Source organism: Natrix helvetica, assembly GCF_964273705.1.
Source record: "Natrix helvetica genome assembly, chromosome: 2".
In the NCBI taxonomy this organism is placed as follows: domain Eukaryota; kingdom Metazoa; phylum Chordata; class Lepidosauria; order Squamata; family Natricidae; genus Natrix; species Natrix helvetica.
Window position 1 is genome coordinate 263827807 of NC_138552.1, and position 22901 is coordinate 263850707.

The 22901-nt window shown below is 37.7% G+C and overlaps 1 protein-coding gene across 6 annotated transcripts in view; it reads right to left on the reverse strand.

Annotated features, from left to right (window-relative positions):
- The window catches only part of XPO1 (exportin 1), a 58431-nt gene that overhangs the window by 18702 nt on the left and 16828 nt on the right, over positions 1-22901 (reverse strand). For all 6 annotated transcript variants that reach the window (XM_081940709.1, XM_081940707.1, XM_081940706.1 and 3 more), the window contains 8 exons: positions 9790-9851; positions 9637-9681; positions 9374-9555; positions 8189-8237; positions 7986-8105; positions 7748-7876; positions 4608-4766; positions 676-873 (listed from right to left, as the gene is read on the reverse strand). In XM_081940709.1, the coding sequence (XP_081796835.1) occupies positions 676-873; positions 4608-4766; positions 7748-7876; positions 7986-8105; positions 8189-8237; positions 9374-9555; positions 9637-9681; positions 9790-9851 (944 nt within the window). The remainder of the gene's footprint in view (positions 1-675; positions 874-4607; positions 4767-7747; positions 7877-7985; positions 8106-8188; positions 8238-9373; positions 9556-9636; positions 9682-9789; positions 9852-22901) is intronic.

Below are 22901 nucleotides of genomic sequence, written 5' to 3' on the forward strand. Positions count from 1 at the left end.
TCCAAAGGAGAAGGGCTACCACCAAAAAGTATGTCCCCTTTATCTCACAGATGACATTGCTTCAGAGAAGAGTAGGTCTTTTCTCTTGGAGCATGTTGGATGGATAGATATGCTTGAGAAGGCAACCTAACAAATAAACCAGGCCATTGCCAGGCAGGACTTTATAAGCGATAATCAGCATCCTGAATTGCACCTGGAACCTCTACGTAGAGAAGCAATGCAGCTTGCAGAGTAGAAGTGCTACACATGTGTAATGTGGAAATCCCATAACTACCTATACTACTGCATTCTGAAACAACGGAAACTTGTCTGGTTTTCAAGGACAGCCTCATATAGAGCATGATGCAATAATCCAATTGAGGAGTGACTAAACTTTGAATTACCATGAGCAGGTCCTCCCAATTCAGGAAAAACAATGTAATTAGCACAGCTGTATAAAGCCTGATCACCGCATCACCAGCTCTTCAAGAAAGAGTTAGGAATCCAGAAGCACCCCCAAATTGTACGCAACACCCAAGTGGAGTAGTGAATCACCATCTAGAGTTCAAGATAGAGTATCTCCAGTTTCTGGCCATGTATCTCCAGGAACTCACAGCTCCTAAATCATAGTAGGGTACTGCAGTAAACTCTTTTCATACTTATAGAAAGTATAAATAAACTGGTGATTACAATTACCTTAGACAGCACAGGCAAATACAGTTGTCTCCGGGGAGGAACATCAAAATGTTGAGTTCCAGATAGCAATGGAGAAGCTGATGTTGAAAATGGACTCTCTCTATATAATTCAGCAGCCAGATGATTCCAATACTCCAGACAAATCTTGAAGATTTCAGTTTCTTCTACTTCAGATACCAGCAACATGTAATGGAGAGCCTAATATAAATTTATTTTGGAGCTTAATTAATAAAAGGTTTAGAAATTGGCCAGATTATTTCAAAATATCCCTAAAATGTAGTTATGAAGTAGTAGTTCTGAAATTGTTATCTACAACCTTCTGCAAAAAGAAAATTAAAAAATTGCTGAAATCAAGTACATTAAAATCTCATAGAATTCCAGCATTTAATGTTTTTTATTTTGTCATTTAAGTTATTGCATGAAATTGCAAATCACCACAGATGAGGCGAGTGAATAAAAAAGGCTGTTTCTGCTCTAATCTGTCTATATTTACATTTTCAGAAACTTCCATCCATCCATCCAAAAAAGGAGCAAATAGTTTATTCATACTGATCACTACACAGAAAAAAAGAACATGGAACATGTTCAGATGAAATAATTCCTAAATCAGGGCAGGCAGTTTCATTCATCCATTCAACCGTTACCTATAAGCTACCTAACCATAGAAGGGCCTCTAGGTAATGTAGAACATTAAATGAATGCAATTTAAAACAATAGACAAGGGGAAAAGTAATACAAGAAACATGGAAGCATGTTGGGGAAACAAAACTCCACAATCAACCAAAATTAAGACAATATTTGAAGAGTGTCCACAAATCAATCTACTCCCAAGATCAATGCAATTTTTCTGAAGAATGCTATTATAAGGGTGCAGAGGCAGCCACAAAGCAGATTTGTTCCTAAAGTCCCATAATATGACATCACTTAATTGGAGAATGGCATTCCTTTAAGTTTCTAGGCCCCGTCATGCAGAGCTTTGCAAATAATAGCCAATATCTTGAACTGCAACCAGAAATACATACAACTGCATTGGGATGTAAATGTGATATATAAATACATTAAATAAATTTGTGCCACTGTATTTTGGACTAAGCTCTTGTTTCTAGGTGGAATCCCATGTAGAGCAGTCCAAGTGAGAGGTGACTAAGTCATGAGTGACTTGGAGAAGGACATCCTGATTATGCTGCATTTGCATCTACGCAAACATTCTTCAAGCTGTGGTTTCAGTTGCTTGTTAAGTAAAGGCAGCATGAGGACTCCCAAATTATGCACAAAATTTGTATAAGAAAGTTCATTTCCAAGTGAATCTCCAGAAATATAAAGTGCTTAAATCCAAAATAATTTGCTTTTGTTAGTGTTAGTTTCTTCCCATCCATAATCTAATGGCCACTTATAGTGTTTCCCAGAAAATAAGACCCGGTATTATAATTTTTGGGCTCCAAAATAAGCACTAGGGCTTATTTTCAGGGAAGCACAATTTCATGGTGATCAGTCTGGCTGGGCGCCCTGCCCCTGGCGTATTCACAAGAGGTGGGAAGCATGAGGGGACTGATAGTATCGTAGCACCTGCAGCCCACCAGTTCCTTGGTCAGCGCACTCTGGGGCTGCGCAGCTTGTGCAGTGCAGGTGAGTTGATTTCCTGTACCAGCAGCAGATGTAGAGGCGCAGGAGAGAAGCAAGCAATCCAGATGCGCTGTGGGAAAGCTGAGTTGATGGGCTTCGCATGGCTGCACTGGCAGCAGATGGAGGCAGAGGCGCGGAAGGAAGGCAATCTTGACATGCTGCACGCAAGCCAAGAGACTCAAAAATGAGCCTCTCGTGGACACCTGCCCACTCTGGCCCATCAACATTCGGCTTTCCCACAACCGACATGGTTGTCCAAATTGCGTGCCTCCCTCCACCTCTGCTTGGATAAGTAATCAACTCACCTGGGCTGTGCAAGCTGCTGCCAGTCAACTCATGTACGCTTGCCACCTCCTGTGCTGGCCACCCCCACCCTCTTCACTAGGGCTTATTTGGGGGAGGGGGCTTGCAAGGCTCATTTTCAGGTAATGGCAATGGAACAGATTTACCACAATATCACCTAATTCACCAGAGGTCAACTGGTAACATCTGTATATTGATATCTGGCCCCATATTAATATTATTTCTTCTCAAGCCTCATGTGGAGATTATAAATAGGAGCAGGGAAAATGCTAATCCCTGAGGAAGTGCACAAAGTAAGGCTTAACTACCATCTCATAATCACAATTGTCCTGGGAGATAAGGTTACCACAGTGCCTTCCATACCCAGGATAATCCAACAGGATTCCATGATTGATAGTATCAAAACCAGATAAATGAGATATGGTCATGAGTTACATCTCCCTTATCTGAGCCCCACAAGAAGCATCTGTAAGCATAATCAATGTCACCAGCTGCATATAGCCCTATAATACCCAATGTGCAGTCCCAGTTTTGCCTTTAAAATTTGAAAGCAAAATGGCTTTTGCGCAATGTTCATATATTTTCCTGTAAACTGTTACGCTCTTATATTATGAAGCTAAACACATGGTTTTCTTCTTTAGGATAGACCACCCCCACTTCCTAATCACCAATCAATCAAAAACCTTAACTATGTTCATCTGTATTATTTTACCATGATATCTGAAAGGCTGAGAGATAAAAATAGTTTAAAAAAAAGAAAAAAAGTGACAGCCAGATTAAAAAAAAAACTTTACAATTTCTTATGCAGTTACAGTACCTGCACTGATCGGATAGAAGATAAATATCTGGATTGGAACAACTGCCTAGTTGACAGAATGCTTGAGATATTGATTTATCAGGTTTCCTACTCACAGTTGGACAGCCATCATGTTTGACTCCCACCTCTCAATATACTTTTAATCAAACTTATGAGATAGAAAGATAAACTAAAATGGAATAGAAATAAGCAATTGGTCTATTTTACATCTTGCATTAAACCAAGTCTTGGTATTTGTTCTCCAAAGAAAGTAAGTCCAGTGCCTCTTGCGTGACAGGACCAAGGCCTTTAGGTCCAGTGATGGGGCAAGATACAGTGTTGCCAGAGCTAGTCTGAGGAAGGTATTCGGAAGACCAAGACTGCTTTTAAGAGGAAGATTGAGGATAATTTTTATAGTAATAACATGAGGCAGGTGTGACAAGGGATTCAACAAATTACCAACCATCAACCGACCAATGTCATCCATGCTGAGGGGGATACTTTGTTGGCAGAGGAGCTGAATCATTTCTTTGCTAGCTTTGAAGTGGAGACATCAGAGACAGCTAAAATACAACCACCAGATCATTGTAGCCCCCACCTACTTGTGGACGAACTGGAGTGAGGAGCATTCTGAGAGCTGTGGACCTTAAAAAGGTTGCCAGTCCTGCTAGTATCTCTGGCCGAGTGCTTAAAGACTGAGTGGAGCAAGTGGCCAGTTTTAAGTTTCTGGGTGTTATCATAAAAGATGACTTGACCTGAGGCACTCACATTGCAGCACTAGTCAAAAGGGCCCAGCAGAAATTATAATACCTGAGTCTTCTCAGGAAACAATAACTGAATGAAAAACTGCTGGTGACCTTCTACCGTTGCACCATAGAAAGTATTTTAACTTACTGCACTTGTGCATGGTTTGCCAACTGCACAGTGGCAGATAGGATAGCGCTCCAGAGGGTTAACATTGTTGCTGAAAAACAGTTTCTATCCCAGGGCAGTAACAATATTGAATTCTACTGTATAGTGCAATACAAATGCAATATCAGGTTTTCAATTCAATTGTATAGAATGTGAAGGATGTGTGTTTGTGTTTTATTTTTATAGTTATAATGTACACTGAAGATGGCATTTAATTTCGTTGTACAAGGTGCAAAATGAACTTAACTCCACATCTTCAATTTGACATAGGTGTGAATAAAAATAAAAAGGAGCTTACTTCCATTAACGTCTCTCTGAGATTTAAACGTTTTTCTATAAGCTGACCATGCTCTTTTAAAAAGGTACAGAGAAACAAGCTGAGATTCTGAATGAAATTCTGTTCATCATCTTTTCCATTGGAATATGCCAGTCGAATATTGGTGTTCAAAGGAAGCATCTAAGAAAGTAAAATGTAGTTATAATCTTGAACTTAAAGTCCTGCTAATAATGTTATTTTTGTGTATGACATAAAACATACATAAATGAAGACATTACATTGTATTTATTCCCCAGAGCAGACTTTCTTAACCTTTTTATCTTGGAGAAACCCTTGAAAAAAAATTCTGATTTCAATAAATCCTTACATAAAATTTGTATGAAAACTTGGATATACAATTCACTTCTAACCTGTTTTACAAAAATTACAACAGCAAAACAGCAGGTTGCCACCAAGTGTCAGAGCATTAAAATTTGAGCACTAGCATTGCAGTGTATAAAGGTCAAAAAATGTATTTTTAAAAATTATAACCTTCCAAAGAACCCGTTAAGAATGGCTGCCCTAGAATTATAAAATACTTGTTACACAACTTTCATTTGAGAAACTCATGGAAGTTCTCATACATATACAAGACTAGACTTCAGTAATGACAACTAATACTTCCACACTGACTGTAACAAAGCTTTGCTTAAATATTCTGATTTATTTTTCTTTGGATTGAAGCTATGAATAATTTAACTGAGAGGAATGAAATTTGAGTCCACTTGCAAGTCCCACATGTATTTTCAACTGAAGATAGTATATTATTCAGAGATATAGCGTTAAGGCTGATTTTGAGCAATTAACAAATCCTTTTACTGTACTTTCTGAGTGCAAGAGGATGACATGTTTCTCTGTTGGAAATCTGTTCACCTGATTTTTGACATTTGCAATAGATGCAGTTCCTGGAGAAGCAGCAGGTAGCGAGAAGTTGTAATCTCAGACTTAAGATGTGCTACACTAAAGATATTTGGAATATATTCGGCTGGGCTAGAGACCCCAATTTGGTTTGCTGCTTGTATGCATTACTGTTGCTGCTTAACTTGATCGTTGTGATAATGGAGTTTTCCCAGATACAGTAACGGGAACCTAAGTTTCTTCAGCCAAACTGGAGTGGCTCTGGAATTCATGGCTGCTATGGTAATCATGGCATTGACACATGAGAGATCTCACACTATGCTATGGAATTTTGTAGTGCGACTCCCCCCTGCAATAGAGGAGCACCTATTAAATCAGTCTGCTACAGCTGTTTTATAGATCTTGTGGCTTTTAAGAGATCTTTTCTCAAGGATTTGGTGGGCTTTTCAGATTAAATTCTTGTCATCTCCTGGAATAAAGAGGTCGGCGGAGTGTTGGACTGGTTTGTACTGGAGAGGCATTTCTTGTTCACATGTTCACTGCAACTCACTGGTTACTGAGCAGTTAAGGAAAATTGAATAGTAGATATGCATTGAATGTCCCTGGAGGAAGATCCATCTTCAGTCTGATCTGTGCAAGCATGAACTTACATTGGTGTATATACAGAGGTGATTCAAGCAGCAGAAAAAAAGCATTTTGCTACAGCTATGGGACTAGCTTAATGCTACTCTTTGGCTTTTTTAAGGTAACTTCAATAGAAGAATATTCATCAAGACCATTTGAAGAAACACTGTGAAGAATTCTTGCAGCATTTGGCAGACAAAACCACTCATAAACATGAGGAGAACTGGATTCCAGCTGGACATCACCCTTAGAGATGATGGGGGGGGGGGGGGGTCCTTGTTTTATGAATTAGAATTATTTTATGTCGGTGAGTCTCACCATGAATTGGCAGGAGATTGCATCCAGTCAGTAATCAATGCTTCTTTAAATGAGCAGTGTTCCTTTCACATTTAATCAGGAAATTTTTGCTTCATCTGACTGTTTTGGACAATTTTGGACCTATCAGCAAAGTTCAGTAGCCCATTGCTCTTTTTAACTTCTTCCTATCAGAGAGATTTAATTGACTCTATCCCGCTTAGATTTTAATAAAATCCTTTCTATTTTCATGGGAGAGGGGTATTCTAATTGCAGCTGAGGTTCACTGTCACATGGTATTTACATTCTTTATATGAATATGATCGTTATTTTATATATTTATAAACGATCAAAGTTAGCTATCAAAAGCCTTCGGGAGTGAATAACACACAAGCAAACTCAATTAATAAAATAACTTTCTGTGCATCAACACAAATACATTTCTGATTATTTAACTAAAATGACATAATGCTCTTGTATATTTATGTCTCTTCTATCCAAGCAGGCAGGCTGGGACACTCTGTAAAATTTCCTGAATGGCTACATCAATTTTTGAGACCAGGAGAACTTCTAAGTGGACCAGATGCTACGAAAGTCAGAGGTAAGATTTTCCAATGAAAGAATTTCAGCAGATTGTGAGTAGAAACTGCACTTAATAAGCTATCTATCTGTGATTAAACATGGCTATATTTTCTAGTAGTAGTAGATAGTAGTAATAAAGTAAATAAAGTAGTTCCAAATGGTAGGTGGAATAGAAAAATAAATTCATAAAAGATTTTGAATGACAGTCCTGACTTTTCTGAATGACATAGGAACTTAACCTCTTATACATTTTTATTAATCAAATTTATATAGCTATCCATTCATAAGAAATGATTCTGGGCAGCAAATAAATTAAATTAGGAGTTACACTCTGAAGCATGTAGGGCCAAAAGGATCTCAGGTCTTACATCGAAGTCTAGCCCAAAGCTAATTATCTCCTTTCAAGATTGAGTCTAAATACAGCCCTTATAAAATCCTTATAAATATATTCAAGACAAAGACAGTGATTAGAAATTAGTTCAACATAACAGTTATGTGTATCCATAAGAAACTAGCAATCTCCAGTTGTTAATCTAAAAATGTATATATTACCATGCATGTAACATTTTGTATAGTTATTAATGTGTATTTGTGTATTCAAGCCTTTGCAGTTGGTCAGAATTAAAAAAGAAGGCTTTTGTAGGGGAAATGCTTTTAAACAAGCCAAGAGCAGCTTATTCAATATGAGCAGGACATATATAAGGAAACCTGCTACTTACTTAACAGGCAAATAGAAAAGATCAATAGTTGAATGTGAAAGTTACCTGTTTCAACTGCATCATGGTTAAAGTGAAGAGTGTGACAAATTGTTCCTCATACTGACTCACACTGACACCAGCAATTTCTGTTAGGCATTTCAAAGAAACATTTCGGAACATAGGAACATTTAAAAACTATAAAAGAAGAAAAAAACAACATAAGCTGCAATGTCTTGTTTATTAGGCAAACTCAAGATCTATTTTTTGTTCTCAGTAAATTAATCTACACATAGCAAGTACTCACTTTGTATATTAATGTACTGATCAATTTGGTCTCAAAAATATAGCCCAGTGGAATCCAGTTGAGAAAACGAAGTAAAGTTTCCAATGTTGCATGAACAAGAGGAGCATTTTGAGAGTTCTCCTGTTAATAAAATGATATGTGAGCAAATCCACCTATATTTTGAAGTAGTATCTTATAAACAACAATTATATTATAAAACTTACCATCACAAATTGACATAGCTGAAATATCTGTGAGAATTCATTGCACATGCTAGTAGCAAGAGAAAATAATCAGGTTTAGTATTAGGCAGTTCATTTATCACCTTAGTATTTAGGACTAAGATGGAATGTAGATATTAATGCATAAGTTATGGTTGTGTGAGAAAGTAAGTACACCCCATATACACTATTTTTGATGTACGGGGACAGTATGTTTTATTTTCATTCAAACTCCCCCTCCCCCCCTCTCTCTATATGTATGTATGTATGTATGTATGTATGTATGTATGTATGTATGTATGTGTGTATGTGTATATGTATATATATATATAACATTAATCAATCCCCAAAGGCTTTTGGAATAGTCTTTGTAAGCATCCAGGAGCTCATGAATGGGAATCACCGTCACCCTGGATGGGCAAGTTGTTATTAAGAAGGGAAGTCCCAACAGAGAACTCCAAGTATCTTGTCCACTCCCACTGCACCTAGTGAAATAAGGGGCCCTTCAGCACCTAATGAAATGAGGGGTTCTTCTCTAGCTGTTTGTATTAGCATGCCATATTATTGCCAATTCAATTGCTAAATATGAATTAAATGATAGAATTAACATTTAGCTACTAAAATAAAAGCTCAATTTCTACAGCACAACTTTAAAATACAAACAGTTAAATGACAACAGGGCACTTATCAAACCCTTATAAATATATTCAAGACAAAGACCATGATTAGAAGTTCAACAGTCTATGTGTATCCATAAGAAACTGGAAATCTCCAGCTGTTAATCTAAAAATTTTACTAGCCCTTTTCTCCCCAAAACAGAAAAGGTAAAGATAAAACTGGCAGAATCACCAAAGGAAATTCTGCGTGTTCACCAAAGATGCAGAATGACTACTGAGGTAGGAAGTTCTGGACAAAATAGAAAAAGGCTCATCATTTTTTAAGTGAGGCAGCTCAGCTACTATGGAGTTGTCTGGCATGTATCTTCTTTGGCACAGGAAAGAGACTATGACAGAGGAAATGGGAAGTAATTGCTTCTTGGTATCAAGGAACACAATTCAACAAAATGTATGTTAACTGATACCACCTTCTTATGTTCAAGGATCTTTGACATTAGGTGGAGAATTTGATTTGTTTTTAATTACAATTCAGACTTGCATTTCTGGTATACTCCTTATATTAATCACTTGCCTGTCCTTTAAATGTTTGGCTTTCACTTGAGTTATCTGTCCACTGGAAAAATCAAAAACTTCTTCACTCAATAGCTTCAAGATGACCATGTTGTTCTGGCAAAGGCTTTCACTTGTTCTGCTGGCCCCAACAATATCACTGATGAATGTTGGCCAATGTTTTGGCCATTCTTGTTTTAGTATCTGCAAAATATGAAAAGTGAATATAGTGAACAATTATTACCCCAGATTAAATAATATATAAAGACCAGAAATTCGACTCACCTGAACAAGAATCATGTTCAATTTCCCAATGTATACTTTCTCTTTCTGAATGAGGGAGAAGGGAACAGATAAGGGAGAAAAATAAAGAAATTAAGATATATCCTATTTAATTTACAAGAACCATCTTCGTATCCCCAAGGAACTTTTACTCACTTCAACACATGTTGGGTCAGAGGAGGTCTTGATAATTAAGCCAACAACATACTTTTTGATACCTGTAGACAGTAAACAAAAATTAATTAATAGTAAATGATAATAACTTAATAGTAAACAACAGCTACATAAAGAAACTGTAAATTATCAGCTGCCAATTAGGTTGCATCTATCTCACATACATGCATTCACATATAACAATCTTTTTTTTTTTAAAAAGAATTATATCTTGCATTTTGAGAGACACTGAACTTCTGAAACTTTAGCAACTAGAAATTTAAATTTACAACTTTTAAGGACCCTAAGGATTAAATTCATGAAGAGTGGGCATGGGAAACCTGGAAATATAATTCAGTTCTTGGTGGTCACTTCTTTGATCAATGGCAATCTTTTGAGAAGCTATTGTCTTCTCTCCCAAGATTCCTATGCTGCCCTACTAACTTTACCTTATCTAACATGTTTCCCTGAGACTCTCAACTTTGAATTCCAGTACACAGTTAAGAATCATCATTGTTCAAGACTTTACCTCATCTATCCACACTAATCATATATGGAGTTAGTTTAATTTAAAATGTGTTTTATAAATCTCTCTAATTGGTGTCTACATTATTTCATCTATTTATGTGCCGGTACATTTCCTTAGGACACCTATACACCCTCAACAACTTTTAGCATAATTTATCATCAAATATATTTCTTCCAAAAGCAGTTACTATTAAGCAATTATAAAGTAAGCTATTTTGTAAATTCTAGGAAACTCAGGAGTAGAAATCTATTCTATTATTATTTGCATTCACATTTTCTCTTCTTCTTAAGCTATTAGAATTACATTTATTTGAATATTAGGATTTGTTCCTTTTTTGACAGTTTAGTGCCCAGACACTTTCTGTGACTATGTTTAAGGATATGAGTAGGTATGATTGTAGTAACCTGCCCACAAGTTTATGCAGCCATGTTTTGGTGGAAAAAAATGTATTTTCTAAATTATTTCCGAAATACAGTAAAATTCTCCTGCTGACTTTTTTTTAAAAAAAGTGTCTATAATGGCAGACACTCTTAAAATTAACTTTGGAGTCCATTGTTCACAAATAACCTTCATTACATCCAATTTTAAAAGAATTTTCTATATTAGTAATTCGAATTTATATGTTCTTCTACAATTAATCTTCAGTTCTTCTGATTCCCTCTAGTGTCCAACCTTCAAAGTCCCATCATCATGTGTTTTTAAAGAATTCAAAACAAAAGAGTTTTCCCAAGGGATTCTTACAATTTATTTCAAAATCTCATTTAAAATACATCTTGACCTCTAGTCTATTGTAGCTTTCCAAAATTTGCATTCTAATTAGCCTTTTGCTCTGTGTGTGCGCGTGTAAATAAATATATATTTATATAAATATGCTGGTCTTGTTGTATTCGGGTCTTTTGCTGTGTAAGATTGATATTATACATTATATATAATGTATACATATACATTATATAAATATATGTATATATTTATATTAGAAGTTTATTTTTATTATCCTTAAACTCATATTTAAATTTTATTTTGTAATTTCTGATGGGGAAATGATGGGTTAAAGAGCTTCCCTGAAGTGGCAGTCCAGGCTGAGTTATGTTTTTGGGGCCCAGGCAGATTTCCAGAAGCCTGAAGAATTACCTAGATATAAGGAGAATTCCCCCCCCCCCCCCAAAAAAAAATCAACTCGTAAGACCTACAGACAGCTGATGCTTTAAAGATCACAAAAAGGATGTTTTTATGATTGCTGGTGAGTTGGGAGGTGGGGTTTCAAGTTAAATGCTGTAGTTCAGCCAGGACAAACAAACACTAAACCTGATTTATTTTGTAAGCACTTTATTTAATGTATTAATCTTTAAATTGAAGAGTGGTTTCCCTCAAACATGAAGTCTTATCTCCTGGTGATTTTCAATATTTCAGAAGTTAGTTTGGACTGAAAAAAATCAATTTGGGATTTGCCTTTAGCTTTTAGAACAAGACAAAGTTTTGGATTTTTCTATTTTCTTTTGTGTGTGTGATTATGCAGTTTTTAAAAAATAAATCACATTTCTATAAATGGGATTATTAACATATTGTTATGATCCTTAGAAGCTAAGGTTGATATAATTAATGTGGACTGTAAACAAATAAAATATAAAATGGAAATTAAAGATAAAAAGGACATTCTATAAATACTTATGTCCTGTTTTTATTGAAAGAAAAAATTGTAGGAGGAAATTTCTTGTGAGCATTCTGATTTAGTATTAAAAGCTAAAAACCAAAATATAATTGTTTTAAAATATTTATTGAAATTTGAGAAAAAGAAAGGTTTCAGTTTTACCAATGTAAACTAAGCAAAGGTTAAACGGAAAGATGTGACCTTAAATTTTCAGAGACTGATGTTTGAACTATATCTTACCCAAAGGGTTGTTGATTTTTGTAACAGAAATGTTTTACAATAAGATGGCACATACCCCCCTCCCAAAAAATAAATGAATGAGTAAATAAATATTGACAGAGGTTTATGAATAATGATTATTTTATTGATATAGAAACATTTGAGCATAATATTAATTTTGACTATTGGTAAGTATGTGGGTTTAAAAAGTGAAGTTTATGAAAGACTACATTTTAATGAGATTTTTGTAAGAAACTAAAGATGTGTAATTGTGATGATATTTTGCTATGATGAACAGAATATAGAGAAAATAATGGGATTTAGTTTTCTCTTGAGATTTCTTCAGTGATGCACCATAATATACAGAAGTGAAAGAAATGTAAAAATTACTAACAGTGTATTTTGAAAAATGAATTGAAAAAAGGTTAAAATTTTGGTTAAGACTTTGTTTAGCTTTATTTTTTAAAACTAGAGATGTTTATAATCTTGTTTAATAATTATAAGTATTTTTGAATAACTGGATAATTAATTTGTTTAAAATTATAGAAATTGTGTAAACATCTTTTGCTAAAGATTGAAGAAACTTGATAAAGGCACCAACTGCAGTTTGATGCTCAGAATTTTGACCAAAGGAATCTTGTTGAACTATCACCATGAACTTGCCCAGCTTCACCAACTTTTTCATGAGTAGAGAATTTTTTTCCAGTAGTAAAAGCTATGGATTAACTCTTCATTAAAGAGCCCCAAATATAATAGTATGGTATGACTATAATTGAAGAACAAAAAGCATAAAGCAGAAATAAATGGGACAAGTCATTTATAAAGGAATATAAGCAATGTTCCCCCATTCTGTATCAGAAGCAATTTGCTAACCTTTTTTATGCTTACCGTATTTTTCAGACTATAAGACGCTCCGAAGTATAAGACACACCTAGCTCTTGGAGAGGAAAACAAGAAAAAAAAAATCTGCCTCTGCACAATTTGCTTTCTTGCAGCAAACAGCAAGGTCAACTTCAGCACAGCCTGATTTAGCACGAGCAACTGATGCAGTTGGACTGGCCTCCCGGAATACTTCCTATCAGCTGTTCTAGGCTGTGGGGATCGCTGTCGCCCATCACTGCCTCCACGCACCCCATTTTCAACCTGTTCCAGATGGTGGGGATCGCAGATTCCCGCCCCCTGGAATGGGCCAAAAACGGGGCGCGCGAAGGCTGAAAATGGGATGCGTGGAGGTCAAAAATGGGGCACCTGCAGGTGGCAATAAAAACACTGATAGGCAGTACTGGTGCCGATGGGAAGCATTGATCTCCGCAACCAGGAACAGCTGATAGGTATTCCAGGAGGCAGATCCAACCGCCAATCAGCTGCTTGTGCTAAATCAGCTTGTGCTGAAGCTGACTATGCTGTTTGCTGCAAGGAGGCAAATTGTGCGGAGGCCAAAGGGTGGAGGCTGGCAGATAGGCGGGGCTTCGGCAACATTCGCTATATAAGATGCATAGACATTTCCACCCACTTTTTGGGGAGGAGAGGGAGTGTGTCTTATACTCCGAAAAGTATGGTAATTCAATTTTAGTAATGTACATGAAGTTGCCAAGATTACAAGCAATCTCAGAATATTTAAGACCGAAATTCCACAAGAAAAGGCTAGAGCTCTAAAATGTTTTTTTCAACAATTCCTGCCAAATGCATCCACAAAATCACTGAAATTGATTAAACTGATATCTAAGAAATGATGGAATCTAAGGGATCAGGTAACTAATTAAACCTCAACCAAATAAGACAGTTACAACAAAGGCAATCAAGATGTGGTCTAAAATTGAAAAATATTCATGGTCCAGAAAGAAGATGGCAAAAAAGCATTTTCACAATCTCACCTTAATTATAGTAGTAGGTTATATTCAATTAAGATGATTGGCAAAAAAGGGGATAATATAAAAGACTCCACATGTTATGCAGTTCATAATTAATTCATGAAATATATACTCTACGTTTTTAAAATAGGAATAGTGATTACATTCCTTGTCTCAGAGCATCTATTATCATTACAGCTCAGCTAAAATATACAGCATAATTGCTATAATTACTATACATTCTAGTATCAGTGTTGTTCAGCTTTCTTCTACTAAAAAGCTTCTAAGTTTTACAACTTATCCCTGCTTTTATATAATATATATTTAGCCCTAAGAAATACTTTAAGATATTGTTTCATTTTGATTTCAATGTTCTTTTCTAGGATTTAAAAATCCATTCTAATCCTCTTTGCAGCCATTGATGTTTCATTAAAAGAATAAGTTACACATTGCTGTATTTCTTCAACAGATTTAACCTTGAGTCTAGAAGTCTTACAATGCATTCAGAAAGTATTAAGATCCCCTCCATTTTTTGTCAATGTTGGTATGCTGCAGCCTGATTCTACAGTTGTTGAAATTCATTTTCTCATTAATCAGTAAGTACCCCATAACGACAAAGTGAAAACAAAATTTTTAAAATGTCTGTAAATTTATTAAAAAGAAACCTGAAATATCACATTGGCATAAATATTCAAACCCAACTTTGTTGGCAGCAAATACAGCCTCTTTGGGTATGACGCAACAAGCTTTCTACACCTGGATTAGGGGATTTTCTGCTATTTTTCCTTGCAAATCCTCTCAAGCTCAGTCAGGTTGGATGGTGGCCGTCAGTAGACAGCCATTTTCAGGTCCCTCCACAGATGTTCTAGAGGGTTCAAGCCAGGCCTCTGGCTGAGCCACTCTAGGACATTCAGAGTTGTCCTTAAGCCACTCCTGTGTTGTCTCGGCTGTGTGCTTAGGATCATTGTCATGTTGGAAAATGAACCTTCGGCCCAGTCTGAGGTCCTGAGTTCTGTGGAACAGGTTTTCATTGAGGATATCCATGTACTTTGCTCCATTGATCTTTCTCTCAACACTGACCAGTCTTACTAATCCATGCTCTGAAAAACATCCCCACAGCATGCTTCACTGTTGGGATTGTATTGGGCAGGTGATGAGCGGTGCTTGGTTTCTTCCAGACATAATGCTTAGAATTGAGGCCAAACAGTTCAATCTTTGTTTCATCGAACCAAAGAATATTGTTCCTCACAGTATGAGAATCCTTCAGGTGCTTTCAAAAGTGCCTTCAGCAACTTTTGCCAAAAGCACCAAAAACTGGTTAAATGACCGTGGGATTATGGTGCTTGATTGGCCTTTCCATTCTTCCTCCATACTCTGGGTCCTTGGTTTCCAAATGAGATGCAAAAGTTGCTCTCATCAGAAAAGAGGACTTTGGACCACTGAGCAACAGGATCTTGGACCACTGTGCTTCATTAAGACAAGAGTCAACGCAGCTGTCTACCAGGAGATTTTTGAGCACTTCATGCTTCCTTCTGCAGACGAGATTTATGGGGATGCTGACTTCATTTTTCAGCTGCCCACACTGCCAAAAGCACCAAAACCTGGTTCAATGACTGTGGGATTACTACGCTTGATTGGCCAGCAAACTCGCCTGACTTGAACCCCATAGAGAATCTATGGGGCATTGCCAAGAGAAAGATGAGAGACACGAGACCGAACAATGAAGAAGAGCTGAAGGCCGCTATTGAAGCATCCTGGTCTTCCATAACACCTCAGCAGTGCCACAGGCTGATAGCTTCCATGCCACGCCGCATTGAGGCATAATTGCTGCAAAAGGGGCCCAAACCAAGTACTGAGTACATATGCTTAGACTTTTCAGAGGTCCGATATTTTTCTTTGTACAATCCTTGTTTTATTGATTGCATGAAATATTCTAATTTTCTGAAATGGTGGATTTGGGGTTTTCATGAGCTGTACGCCATAATCACCACAATTATGACAAATCAATTATGCTTGAACTATCTTGCTTTGCATGTAATGCGTGTTATCTCATATATTAGTTTCACCTTTTAAGTTGCATTACTGAAACAAATGAACTTTTGCACGATATTCTAATTTTTCGAGTTTCACCTGTATGTACACAATATACATGTTACTGTGAAAGTCCGAAATCTGGTGAATGTCGACATTCACCAGTGAATGAAAGTCCGAAATCTGGTGAATGTCGACATTCACCGGTGAATGTCGACATTCACATAGTCGCTTGGTGTATGTCCTTATCCTCTCGACACCCTTACCCTAATACCCTTACCCTAATACCTCGGCTCCTCGCTTCCTTTTAAGCGTCTTCTATTCGCGGACTTCTTTTTTTTAAAAACCTGTGATCCTGCGCGGTTAGAACGAGTAGTTTCCAGGACCACGAATTGAAAAGCAAAAGTAAAGCGTTACGCTGACTCGTTATATATGTCACCGTGAAAGACCGAAATTGGTATGTGTCGACATTCACCGGTGAATGTCGACATTCACCAACATTCACCGGTGAATGTCGACATTCACCAATTTCGGTCTTTCACGGTGACATACACAAACTAGAAAACTATGTTTTAACTTAAGAGTGCTTTTTAAACTGGTTCCATATGGCTAATTTAATATCAAGAACACAGTGCAATTCAAAACATGAATCTGGATAAGTATGTTGTGCTAACAGACATCTCTAGCTATGAAGGTAAAATACTTGATTTTCAAGGAATACAGTAATCTATTTTAATATTCCCCTCAGGGGCGAAGCAGCCATGAGGTGACCATGCTCACGAGCAACCGCCCGGCAAACCCCCTCTCCAGCCAGGCAGAGTGCCATTCACTGACCTAGGTGATATCCCTAAGGCGCCAAGGCATGTGGCGCTCTGCCCGCTCCCCAGCTCCCGCGGCTTGGCACATTTGGGATACCCCCTAGGTCAGTGCATGGAACTCTGCCCGGCTGGAGAGGGGGGTTGCGCGAGCGCCTGTTCCGCCCCTGCCGCGCTCCGAGCATAACTTCTCCGGCTTCCAAACTCCAAAACTCGGCTGCCGAGTCTTCCAGCAGCGGCTGCTCTAGAAGTGCGCTCTATGGTTGTGGGCCGGCTGCCGGACAGAGTCTTCCAGCAGCCAGCCCACAACCATAGAGCGGACTCCTAGAGCGCCCCCTGCTGGAAGACTCGGTAAAAGAGGGCAGATATGATATTATTGCCATTACAGAAACTTGGTGGGATGAAACCGACAAATGGAACATACAGCTAGAAGGATTTAAATTGTTTAAAATAAATAGACCAAATAAAAGAGGAGGTGGAGTTGCACTATATATAAGAAATAACTACGCCTCTACAGAAATAGAGCACAACAATGATGAGAACAATCTTGAATGCATTTGGGTCAATATTAAAGGTTGTGGGGGAAATGACATTGCCATAGGTCTATACTACAGGCCACCCAACCAAGCAGAGGAAGTAGATGAACTTTTTGCTAGTCAGCTAACTAAGGTATGTAGGAAGCACACCACAATAGCAATGGGAGATTTTAACTACCCTGACATCAACTGGGAAACAAACTCTGCACCAAGTGGAAGATCCAACAGGTTCCTAACAAACCTAGCAGACAACTTTGTTTTCCAAAAAGTAGAGAAGGGAATAAGGGGATCAGCCTCACTAACAGAGAGGAAATGATAGAAGGTGTTGAAGCCATAGGAACCCTCGGGGCAAGTGACCATGCAATATTGGAATTCAACATTATCCAAACACAAGTAGTAGAACAAAGTCAAACTAGAGTCTTGGACTTTAAGAAAGCTAATTTCAATAAACTTAAGAGAGAGCTTGGGAAAAATTCCATGGATGAGAATCCTCAAGGGGAAAACAACTTAAGAAGCTTGGGAAATTTTGAAAAATGAGATTACAAAAGCCCAGTCTAGCACAATACCAATGAAGAAGAAAAATAACAGCTCCCAAAAGAAACCAGCATGGCTGCATAAAGAACTATCTGACAAACTGAAAGACAAAAAAGGTAAGTATAAAAAGTGGAAGGAGGGGGACATAACTAAGGCAGAATATCAGCAAATAGCCCGAGCCTGTAAAGATAAAGTGAGGAAAGCTAAGGCTCACAATGAAGAAAGGTTTGCCACAAAAGTAAAAATTAACAAAAAAAGCTTCTTCCAACATGTTAAAAACAAGAAAAAAGTTAAGGAAACAATTGGTCCATTGCTAGGAGAAAGTGGCAAGAAGGTGACAAGCAACAGGGAGAAAGCAGAACTATTTAACTCATGTTTTGCATCTGTCTTTACACAAAGGGATAAAACAGTCCAACCTATCAAAAGCAGCACCACAAAAATCAGATTAGGAGCACAAATTGAAACAGGGAAGAAAATGGTAAGTGAGCACCTGTCTACCCTAGACGAGTTCAAATCTCCAGGACCGGATGGATTACACCCCAGGGTTCTGAAGGAACTAGCAGACGAGATCTCAGAACCACTGAATTATATCTTTCTGAGATCCTGGAACACCGGGGAACTACCTGAGGACTAGAAAAGAGCTGATGTGGTTCCCATCTTCAAAAAAGGGAAAAAATTAGATCCAGGAAACTACAGACCTATCAGCCTGACCTCAATACCAGGAAAGATTATGGAAAAAATAATAAAGCAACGAATTTGCGAACACCTAGAAGTAAACAAATAGCCAAAAGCCAACATGGATTTGTCAAAAACAGATCATGCCAGACTACTCTTATTGCATTCTTTGATAATGTGACAAAATTAGTGGACCAGAGGAATGCCTTTGATATAGTTTACTTGGACTTCAGTAAGGCTTTTGATAAGGTAGACCATAACCTACTACTAGATAAAGTAGAAAAAAGTGGGTTAGACAGCATCACCACCAGATGGATTCGTAACTGGCTGACCAACCGCACTCAATGGGTAGTCCTCAATGGAACTGCATCTACATGGCGGGAAGTATGCAGTGGAGTACCCCAAGGCTCTGTTTTAGGCCCAGTACTCTTCAACATCTTCATCAATGATTTGAATGAGGGAATAAATGGGGAACTCATCAAATTTGCAGATGACACCAAGCTGGCAGGAATAGCCAACACTCCAGAAGATAGGCTTAAGATACAGAAGGATCTTGACAAACTTGAACATTGGGCACTATCTAATAAAATGAAATTCAATGGTGAAAAGAGTAAGGTTCTACATTTAGGCAACAAAAATGGAATGCACAGGTACAGTCTAGGTGGTACCTTGCTCAGTAGTAGTAACTGTGAAAGGGATCTTGGAGTCCTAGTGGACAGCCATTTAAATAGGAGCCAGCAGTGTGCAGCAGCTGCCAAAAAAGCCAACGCAGTCCTAGGCTGCATCAACAGAGGGATAGAATCAAGGTCACGTGAAGTGTTGATGCCGCTTTATAATGCCTTGGTGAGGCCACACTTGGAATACTGCATTCAATTCTGGTCGCCACGATGTAAAAGAGATGTGGAGACTCTAGAAAGAGTGCAGAGAAGAGCAACAAAGATGATTAGGGGACTGGAGACTAAAACATATGAAGAACGGTTGCAGGAACTGGGTATGTTTAGCTTAAGAGAAAGAAGGACTAGGGGAGACATGATAGCAGTGTTCCAATATCTCAGGGGTTGCCACAAAGAAGAAGGAGTCAAACTATTCTCCAAGGCACCTGAGGGTAGAACAAGAAGCAATGGGTGGAAACTAATCAAGGAGAGAAGCAACTTAGAACTGAGGAGAAACTTCCTGACAGTTAGAACAATTAATCAGTGGAACAGCTTGCCTCCAGAAGTTGTGAATGCCCCAACACTGGAAGTCTTTAAGAAGATATTGGATAGCCATTTGCCTGAAATGGTATAGGGTTTCCTGCCTAGGCAGGGGGTTGGACTAGAAGACCTCCAAGGTCCCTTCCAACTCTACTATTGTATTGTATTGTATTGTATTATTGTATTGTATTGTATTATTCTCTCCCTTTTCCCTCCGTTCATAATCTCCCTTCCTCGAATTCCTGTCAGTTTCCTCATTTACTTTGCTTCTAGAAAGCTTGCAGGAGTATCAGTGGGAAAGCCAGCAGTTACATGTTCAAGGACAGCTGGAAGTTAAGTGGCTGCAGCTGAATGAGGGTAAGAGCAAGGGAGTGCACAGGGAGGGGGATCAGGAATGTTATGTCCGGTGCCTGAGAGGCACTGTATGCATTGGGAAGGGCATGTGGGTGTGTATCATAAATGCCTCATAAGTTGTAGAAGGCGCAAGTAGATAGCATACGTTAAGGATTCCTGGCAATATATGAGAGGTACTGTGCAAGTTGCACAGGGCATGTGGTATGGGTTAAGAAGATGGCATGGGTATGTGAGAGGTGCCACAGGCAGATCAAAGATGACACATGGGGACAGTGGGGCCCAGAGGCATTGCATAGTTGGGCAAGATCGGGGGGGGCACTGTGGGTCAGCAAAAGTGCTTAGGAGAAAGGTGCAAGAGATGCTGCATAGGTTAAGGAAGACACATGGGGGACAGGGAAGACGTGAGGCTTGGAGCAGCACAAGTCATGGCAATACACAGGGATGATGTATGGGCTGGGAAAAATGTATGTTTGTGCGGGGTTCCTTTCTCCCGCTTCCTCCACCCTTCCCAAAGGGGAGGAAAGTGGCTGCTGCTGGTTAAGGGAGGGAGCATGGGATTGCGAGACTGGCTGGGAAATTCATGGAATGTTGAAAATGAAAATCACACATCCAAAGCAGCAGCCAGTAGCACAGAAGCTTCATCCAATTCATTCCCTCTAGAGCAGGAGCGTCAAACCCGATTGTATCGCGAGCTGAATTGTGACACAGTGCAATGTTTTTCTTTCTTTTGCAGAGCTGGGGTGGGCGTGGCCTGCGTGGGCCAGGCCGCCAGTTTGACAGGCCTGCCTTAGTCAGGGTTCCCAGGTTTTGGATGCATTATGTAAGTTAACCTATTTGATTGATTAACCTAATTGTTGCCCTGAGATGCACCCCAGGAGTCATGACAAGAATTTTAGTATTTCATGAAATACTAAATTTCATGAAATTTAGCTTTAATTGTAGAAAATATATTTAGACACATATAGACACAGATGCCCATTAATAAAGAATTCAGTCAAGATCAAGATATATACCAAGGTAACAGATTTTCTCACCAACACTAACTTTGTTTTTGTTTATTCATGGTTTCTTATAGAAATGATTTCATACATAGATAAAGCAAAATTTTGTTTTAAATGATACTATCAAAATACTTTACTTACAAAGAAAAATCTAGAAGTTGGACTTTGGCAGTACAATTAATCCAAAGGATATTACATTGGTAAATCACTGAAATTTGGAACTTAATGATTATCCTTTCCCAAAGTACAAATTAATAATTGCTAAAGACAACCAGCTAGTAAAAATACTGCTGAAGTTACATCTAATTTATTATTCCAATTCTACCACATAAAGAGATAGAAATGTCAAAAATATACTCAGATTTACACTAAGTGCATTGTGAAATGAAACGTTAAAAATCCCTTTGAAGTATGAAAAGCATTTTAGTAAAACATATTTTGTCATAAATAAGCAAGAAACCTAGCCACTGGCAATTAAAAAACCCTTACTCTTTAATAGTTAGCCACTATTGTAATGCAGGTAGTCCTTGAGTTATGACCACAATTGAGCCCAAAATTTATGTGGTTAAATGAAACATTTGTTAAGTGAGTTTACTCCATTTTATGACTTTTCTTGCCACAGTTAAATGAATCATTGCATTTATTAAGTTAGTAACATGATTGTTAAGTGACTCTGGATTCCCCATTGACTTTGCTTATCAGATGGTCACAAAAGCTGATCACATGACCCCACGACACTGCAACAGTCATAAATACAAACCAATTGCCAATCATCTGAAATTTGATTATGTGATCATTGGGATAGTGTACCTGTCATACATTTGAAAAACAGTCATAAGTCATTTTTTTCAGAGCCATTGAACTTTGAACGGTCACTAAATAAACTGTTGTAAGTTGAGGAATACCTGTAGTTAAGTATGTTAATGAGGATTAGTGAAGCTGATATGAAATTTCTGCTTTTTTCCAATATAAAACTATATACATTACAAGTCTATAAATAGATATTCTATGGTTAATACCACAAACATAGGGTTTAGTTATCTTAATTTCCTCAATTACATATTAAAAATGTGTAATTTGATTAGCAGAATAAAAATGAGTACATCTGCAATGTTGTCTTTTTGGCAGAAGACTCCTAGACAGTATGACTTTCCAAGGATATGAAAAAGGAAAAACAAAAAAGGCAGTATTTATTAAAGTTCTGCATTTCTGTAACTAAGAAACATTAGAAGTTCAATGATGTTGCAAACAGAACACAATACTCTAAAGCAATACAAGAAATCTGAAAGAAGAAACAAGTATTGGTGTTTATTGCACTTACTGCAGATACAATCGTAATTTCATATAAAATTCTGAAACTGGAATTTTAAAGCTTAATATCAAAAACTGAAACTTCTAACTTTGCTTTGTGGATAACTAATAAAAATAGGTATCGGCTTCCTAGACGAGTGAACAAAATTATGTACACTTTCCTGCCTTGCAGAGTTAATTGTTCTGCCAAACCTAGTAATCCCTTTCTTTTATTTAATAGTTATATTAAAGGATACTTCTTACCCTAATTTTGTTCACAAAATTCTACAATTCTACAAGGTTCTGAATTCAGGCACAAAAATATATTTAAGATCAATACAATACAATACAATAGTAGAGTTGGAAGGGACCTTGGAGGTCTTCTAGTCCAACCCCCTGCCTAGGCAGGAAACCCTATACCGTTTCAGACAAATAGCTAT